The 7,467-nt window shown below is 44.6% G+C and overlaps 2 protein-coding genes across 2 annotated transcripts in view; both read right to left on the reverse strand.

The window, feature by feature from the left end:
• Positions 1–667: 667 nt before the first annotated feature.
• Positions 668–6,939, reverse strand: LOC121660010 (bone morphogenetic protein 7-like). The gene is made up of 5 exons (XM_042018881.1): positions 6,680–6,939; positions 6,447–6,586; positions 5,621–5,737; positions 4,274–4,475; positions 668–2,661 (listed from the first exon to the last, which is right to left on the reverse strand). Exons 1-5 carry the CDS (start codon positions 6,774–6,776, stop codon positions 2,213–2,215), a joined length of 1,005 nt encoding a protein of 334 aa, XP_041874815.1. The 5' UTR covers positions 6,777–6,939; the 3' UTR covers positions 668–2,212.
• ERCC6 (ERCC excision repair 6, chromatin remodeling factor) overlaps positions 4,869–7,467 on the reverse strand; it is a 52,845-nt gene continuing 50,246 nt past the window's right edge. The window contains exon 21 of the transcript XR_006014523.1: positions 4,869–4,884. The gene's annotated coding sequence lies outside the window, so the exon portion shown is untranslated. The remainder of the gene's footprint in view (positions 4,885–7,467) is intronic.

Consider the following 7,467-nt stretch of genomic DNA (forward strand, 5'->3'; position numbering starts at 1 on the left):
ACCTGCTTCTGCCAATCCACTCCAAATGCTGCTAGCAAAAACTTCCGGCTTCAGTTCTTAGGGACTCTCCCAAAAGAAGCAGATAAAACATCAGCTGAAGTCACCACTCAGAAACAACCTCGTCCAGACTCTCACTGTAGATACATCTTGCCACGCCCAAGGTATGGTTCCTACAGACTTAAGACACCACAGGTACTTCTGCAGTGAAAAGAGAAAAGTGCAGAAGAGCAGCTCGGGAAATAAACCAGTAAAAGGAGATCCTTTATGGCCCTCTATGCTTCCCAAGGTCCCTTTGCCAATGGCACTGAATCCCAGGCTGGGTGTGGCTGATGCAGCAGTGAGAACGACCCTGCTACTAGATTTACATTCCACTTTACCAGGGCGACCAAGATCAAAATGCTTTCACTTGAGGAATAACTACAGGATCCTCCCTGAAGGGAAACATGTCTATTCTGCTTATCTGTTATACTCCTTGACACAGAGTCAGAGGACTTGACACAGTACCCACTGAAGCCACTGGGAATGTCCTCTCCTCTGGAAAATTATTTGATTCATGACTCTAGGAAAGAGGTTCAAATACAACATACAAACCATACCAATGTTACATTAAATTTATTCTAAAATTACCATTTCATATTACAGATTAATATACCTCAAGTACTTGGGTTTTAAATAAAATAAATTTATTATAGACATCAGTATTTACAGAAAGAAAAACATTACATATTTTTTTCTAAGTTTCATTGGAGTAAAAATATTCTCCATGAAGACTCTGCCCATGGGAGATGTCACATTCTGTGAGAGGTCAGCCTCCTTCAAGATTAATGGAGACAAGAAGCCTAACCAGAGTTAAGATATAACTCAATGAATTGATTGGGGAACTGCAATGGGCTGGTCACCTGCATGAAATCGTAGCGAGACTGAAAGACCTCTAGGGGCCCATTCCAAGCCTGTGTCCTGTTCTTCAAGTAAGGGAAGGGAATCAGCAAGTACGTTCCACCAAACTCGCCTCATACGCGGGACCAGGCCAGCATCTAGCATTGTGGCATAGGAATGCGAGACTCATAAGCTGAGAGCAAAATGAATCTGTTTATTGCAGAGTTAAGACAGTACTTACACACTTAGTGTGAGAATCTCTGTTCAGTCCTTCGCTCACAACCCAGTTGCAGGCCTGTAATAAATCCGTCAGCCTGACAGTTTTTTAGTTTCCTCAAGGTTTGCAGGCTTCGAAGAAAACAGGATGCCTTTCCTATTCTCAGATAATGTGTAATTTACTTTCTTCTGTGCTTCCCAGGAATTTTCTGCAGTGTCAGGCTTGTTTCTTTCTCACATAGCATGCTCTCATGCACCTCCAAAGCTTCAGTTTTCTTCCTTCTTGGTAAACCATGAGCATTCTGACCCAACCTTAGGATCCCATTGTACAGCAAATACACAAAGGTTTCTAAATCTCTGGTGCCACACACCCCGACAGCCACAGCAGACTGCAGTGGAGGGGAATAGTATTATGGAGAGAGGCACTGGCCTCACCATACAGAGTTGCAGCCCTGAGTCAGAAGCCAAGTATGCTGGTTCCCAGACAAATACTGACCTATGTGCTCCTTCAGACTGGCTAGCAAGTCCCATGGGGACTTATGAGCAGGTCTCTGCAGTTGGTAGAGCTGCATAAAGCTCAGGGGAAGAAGTCCATTTCCTGGTAACACATGATCTGCAGGTGGTAGAGGCCTCTGAGATTAGCTCTGGGCAAACAACTACCCTGAAAGCTCAAAGTAGGACTGCACATCCCCACTGGATCATGCAGCCAAAATTCAGTAAGGTTCTGTTACTTAGACACTTGCATCCCTTCCTGGATTGAGGCAGGATGCCATGCCAGTTAAATCACTGGAAACTCTGAGCCTTGGTATACAGAAGATCTTAATTTGAACAGTCAACTTAATGTGTTTCAACTCCTTCATATAGCAAGTTCCTGATTTTAATAATTTCCTTGGTGTACAGGCACTCAAAGAGCTCTCCATGGAGGTCTTGAAGTCCACAGCTCTTCACAAGCCAGCCACGTTTCCACACAGCCATGGTGAGAGGAGAAGGATTTGCAGCACAGACGAGTTTCTGTCTCTCCTGTCCTGTAAACTGAAATGCCATCTCCTTTGGTATCTTCAGTGGCAAACGGGGAACTGAATCCAGGTGCACACCAAATGCAGAGAAAAAAAATGTCTCGCTAGTGACAGCCACACCTTGTTGCCACCATGTCTTTATAATTTTTAAGGACGACATTCTGTTTGTCATCAAAGTAGAGAAGATTGAGGGACTTCAATTCATCTGGCACACAGCAGGGTGTGCTGACATCTTGAGACAGTTTCAGTGTATAAACAATGGACTGAACTGTAGCATGGTTTGTTGCATTTAGGCTTCCCCCCAAAGGGAAGAGACAGGATCCTCTGCAATAAAATGCATTGTATCCACCTGGGTGAATAATCCATCCTGACCAGCCAATAGCATGGAAGTCTACATAGAGTTCCCTTCGGTGACACGCTGTTGTTGGGCTTCTGGTAGCAGCGGCTGCGGCAGCTCGAGGTCGCCTGCTCATGCTGGCACTGCTGCTTTTGATGACACCAGCGTCATGAGAAACACGTGAAGCATCAGATTTGGCAGGGTGCATTTCTGATTCTGAAAGGAAGTTGTATGTTAATATTTCACAAACTAAGTTAATTTACTAAGTACAGTATTCTGCATGAAAGTCTAATTAATAAGTTTACATCAAGTCTTCAGAGTAGATTTTGAATGAAAGTATCAGAAGGGGTGTATGTTCAATTGCCATTTCAGCCATACTTCTGAATCTGTCAAATCTTGTGTTCTTGTGTTTCACTTTGTGTCCTGAAAAAGCCCCAGTTCAGCAGAAATAGAAGGGAAAAACACAATGATCTACCAAATATTATGTGAATTCCACAGTCCCTCTTCAGGGATGAATCTGGTCAGAATGCTATTAACTGTCTTCATGTGGCCACTCCTACAACACACATTATTCTGGGCAGTGCTAACAGCAGGTGGAGATCACAGCCTTTTTCTCTCCAGTATTCTCCCAGGAACTCTACCCATACACTTGTAAAGCAGAGTGTGTAGTAACCTGGAAATGTGTAAAGTAACTTAAAAAAAAAAAAAAAAAATCAAATTTTTGATCCAAAAAAGCCATCACCAGGTTTACAGAACACTGCTGAAGATTGAAGCTTACTGACAATAGGATGCTTTTTAAAATATCTTCTGAGAAGCCCTGAGGTCCATGGAGATCCATGTACACAAGCTGAAACTCACTGATATGGAGAACAGTGTGTGTAGTCACTGACCACTAAAGGTCTAGACAGTTTCTTCGTTGAGAAATTTCTCAATCCTGACACAGTATCCCGTGCAGAGCTTGATGCTCATTAAACTGGCATCTAGGATTTCACTATTAATTTTTATTTGGGAAACAAAAATGAACAGACTGGCCTCATTTTTAATTTCAATCAATTTCACAATCTATTTCTTAATACTGATCCAAGTCCTACCTAGCTTCTTTCTTATGCAATACAACCGTTTACCAGAAAAGCCGGCAAAGCCGGAACATCGTGATTTTTGCCCCTCCTCCAAGCTTTTGCTCTTTGCATTTATCAGGCCCTAATATCCAGCCTTAGTTGATTTTACAGGAAGGCCAGTGGGAGAGTTAAGACACTGTTTTGTATTTTAAGGCACGAGGGCGTTGTCTTTGATGAAGGCAGCCTTTAGTGACAATGCTAATTAGTCGTTGAAGTTAAATAGGTGCTTAAAAACCAAGCCAAGGACAGAGAAGTTTAAATTGCTTAGTTAACAACCTCTTTCACTCTTAAAATCACACTTAATGACTCTACTTACAGATACTTTACCAGAATTTTCACGAAGTATTCCAAGTCACTGAGTTTCTTCAGCCTAAACTTAACATACAATTTTCATGCAAATTTCACCACCACAAAAATAATATGAGCCGTACTTAAAAAATAGAACTCCCACTCCCTTACAAATTAAATAAACCAGACTCCCCTTAGGATTAATGAATATTTCTGGCAAACACAGTTTTTGTGAGCAGAGGGGCAATTTAGGATGCTGGTGACCTACTAGCAAGAACTATCAAATAAAAACTCGATCACTGACAAAGCTGAACTTCAAACCTGTTCAACACTGCAAGTAAATAACTGAGGTTAGGTCTACATGAGGTAGCAGGTGGTAACAGAAGATGAACAGGCAATTCATGTTCTAAAAGTGCACTTACTTGTAGCAGAGGGTACAAAGCTGTGAGACCTCTGTTTGTTACTGTTCGTGAAGAGGACAAGGAGAGCATTTCTACTCTCCTGCAAAGCACCCTGGCTCTTGGCAAATGTAACCAGGTTGTGTTCCATTCCATTGTTGGATACATGTGTCGTAGTTATCCAAAAGCCGTGGTTGGAGCTGCTGTTTCCAACCCACTTGGAAACCTGGTGAAGACAGGGAAAAGAAAAAAATATTGTTTCAATAATCTAATTACGATTAATCAACGTTTATATTAGGAGAAGGGAATAGGCAACAAGCTATGAGAGCATAGGGACATATATTATAACAGAAGTGAGATAACTGTATAGCTGAGACTCCATTGAGTTTAATATTTAAACCAGTAATTCAACACTTAAAAACACAAAATAGCATATGCATTCCCCAAAGCTACATTTACAGAAAGATAATTAATTTCAGAGAACTTACCAGTGAACACTTGAGTGTAGGAGTTAATATGAAAATAAACTCTCTCTGACTTTCAGCAGAAATTTATTTTTCATAGCTATCTTAACAGAGTAATATGAACTCTCCAGACTTTTCATACCATTAAGACTCATTTAAAAATCTAAAAAGCATGGCATTTGAAGAAACTCACAATCAAGCAAATTTACTTACCTAATTGTTATAATTGCAAACTGATAGATAAGGCCAGGCCATTCTCAAGCAGGAATATCATGACTTAAGATGGAATTCAAGCAATCATCCAAGCATGCTGTTCAGTCTGATCATAAAGCTTAGACAATGAAAAACACTGTCCCAGAGTACAGTTTTAAGCCATGTGTGGGTTCTTTTGCTATGGAAAGGCATTCACCTACTGTTACAATTTATGGGTATCTACAAAACAAATCTTGAAGCTCACAATTACAGAAGTCTACGGAGGACGTTAAATGACAGGCAATCCAACCATGATAAACTCCAGAAACAAAACGCTGAAGCATGCTGCTCTACAGAAATGTTGCCAGAATAAAAAGGAGAAACGAAACCCTACTCTTAGTACACAACCAATGCCAAATGCTTTGGCAGTCTAAGGACTGACACAAGGTTGTAATCATGACATACTGATGTCCCTCCATCGACTAGGTTTGCGTTACTCAACTGTCACCATGCTTGTGCTCCTAGCAGCTCATAAACACTTCTTTAATTCAGGTAGCACCAGGTGTACTTTTAAGGGCAGAGAGAAAGCTTCTCCCTCTGTTGCTGTTCTTCAGTTTAAATTGACCACAAAATCCAGCACAATGACAATGCTGGAGTTATGAGGTGTCACCTTAAAAGATCTACAAATAAAATTAAGTCAGACTTCTCTGCTTACTGTCTGCGTGACATTGAAGACTTCCCAGCCTTCTGCGTACAGGGACAATAATCTTGATGTAATGAGACGTTTTTTCTGTGGCTTATTTTCACTCGCCAAGAGCTCATACACTTCCACCTAGATAACAGCAATACAACAAAAACAATAAGAAATTAATTCAATTGTTCTTACAGCAAAATAGGAGGATGAAGATTATGCAGGTTTCTGCTACATCAGAGCTATAAAACTGTATCGTCATTCTAAAAGACGCAAAAAGTAGATTTTGGACTTAACAGAAAAACAGTTATTGTTACATACATCTACTTCTGTACGTGTTCAGAGACAGGATACCAGACTGTAGATACTACAGAAAAATATCTTGACCATCCCTATCCTGTTTTGAACACCTGATACCATCAAAGTCTTCTGTTCCTCCACTATTTGTCTTCGGGTTTGCAAAAACCTTTGCCAGAGGACAGATACACCCAATTTCCTTACCTGCCCTGTTTTCCCATGAATCCCTGGCTGCTATTACTATTTTTCGGAGCAGCTCCAGCAGATAAATTTCAATTCGAATTTCGAAACATCTCAAGTCGCAGAAAAGTACAGTCTGATTTGGGATAGGTCTGACATTGGTATCTTTAGGGAAAGCTCACTGCCATAGAACAAAGGACAGCCAAAGTGAAAACTTTGCATTACTTCTTTGCACGCTGGAGGCAAAGGAAAAGTGACGACGACCAAACGAAAATAACAATAAAGCAGGTGGTAGGTAGTTACACTCCTCATTTTCAGTATTAGTAACAAAGATAGCACAATTAAGTGTTTAACTGATAATTTCCCCACTTACTTTGCAGAAGTGTTGCACGTCGGACCTTCTGGACACATGTGTCCTCTTGAGCTTGAAGACTCTGAACTCGGCTTTCAGCATCTGCTCTCCCTTCTCCATCGCGCTGATGTCGAAGTAGAAGTGGTGGTGGTCCACGTGAACTGGAAAAGACCCTTCCTTAGGACCACCGCCCGACCCCGCCGGGCCTGCGCCCGCATGCACCGCGCGGCTCGGCCCCGCCGCCCCGGGCCCACCTCGGTTCTCGAAGCTGCGCACCACGTCGCCCTTCAGCAGCCCCGGGGCGCGGGTGATGCCGTTGGCGTCGGCCACCTTGTAGAAGAGATCCACCATGAACTGTGGCGGCTTCTTGCGGGGCAGCACGTCGGGCGGCAGCTCCTCGATGTCGAAGACCTCCCGCAGGCGCTGCAAGGCCGCCGCCAGCACCTGGTCCCGCGGGCCGGGGCGCAGGGGCAGGGCGTTCGCCGCCCGCAGGCTCAGCAGCCCGGCCAGGCACAGCCACAGGCACGGCGGGCGGGCCGCCATGGACGGCGGCCGGGACCGCGCGGCGTGAGGGGCAGCGGCCCTTCCGCGGGCCCGGCCCGGCCCGGCTGAGCGCGGCCAGGCGAGTGCGCGGAGCGCCGGGCAGGGCGCGCAGCCCTGAGGGCCAAAGGCCCCGGGCAGGGGCGGCCGCGCCGCGCCCGGGCCATCAGCGGCGCTTAAGGGCTCAATGGGGCATCGCCGAGCGCTCGTTGGCATCGGAGCGGCCGCCGGGCCGGCTCGGGGGCTCGGGCTGCCTGGGGAAGGGCCAGGTGTCAGCGAAGAACACCGCACTTGCGAAAACCCTATTCTTTAAATCTACCGTCTTTTTTTTTTTTTTCACCCGAGAAAAGCTTTGATTTGGAGATTGCTGAGCCCAGGTGCTGTTTCCTGTCGTCGCTGCAGCAGTAAAAAGTATACTGGGACCTGGGCGTGAGCTTCTGTACTTCCCTGCCTCCGGAATGCCCGGGATCCCCGGTACCCTCCCGTCTGACAGCCTGGGGAA

This window comes from Corvus kubaryi, unplaced genomic scaffold (assembly GCF_017639235.1).
Source record: "Corvus kubaryi isolate FWS band 111438036 unplaced genomic scaffold, C.kubaryi_AGA036_p1.0 138, whole genome shotgun sequence".
Taxonomy (NCBI): Eukaryota; Metazoa; Chordata; class Aves; order Passeriformes; family Corvidae; genus Corvus; species Corvus kubaryi.

Bases quoted from the DNA above. Each gene is read 5' to 3' on its own strand.
- LOC121660010 (XM_042018881.1), bottom strand. From the start codon at position 6,776: ATGGTGGATCTCTTCTACAAGGTGGCCGACGCCAACGGCATCACCCGC. The intron at 4,476-5,620 runs GTAAGCAGAGAA...TGTCTTCACCAG, and splicing joins TCTTCAATGTCACGCAGACA to GTTTCCAAGTGGGTTGGAAA. The intron at 2,662-4,273 runs GTAAGTGCACTT...ACTTCCTTTCAG, and splicing joins CTTTGTACCCTCTGCTACAA to AATCAGAAATGCACCCTGCC.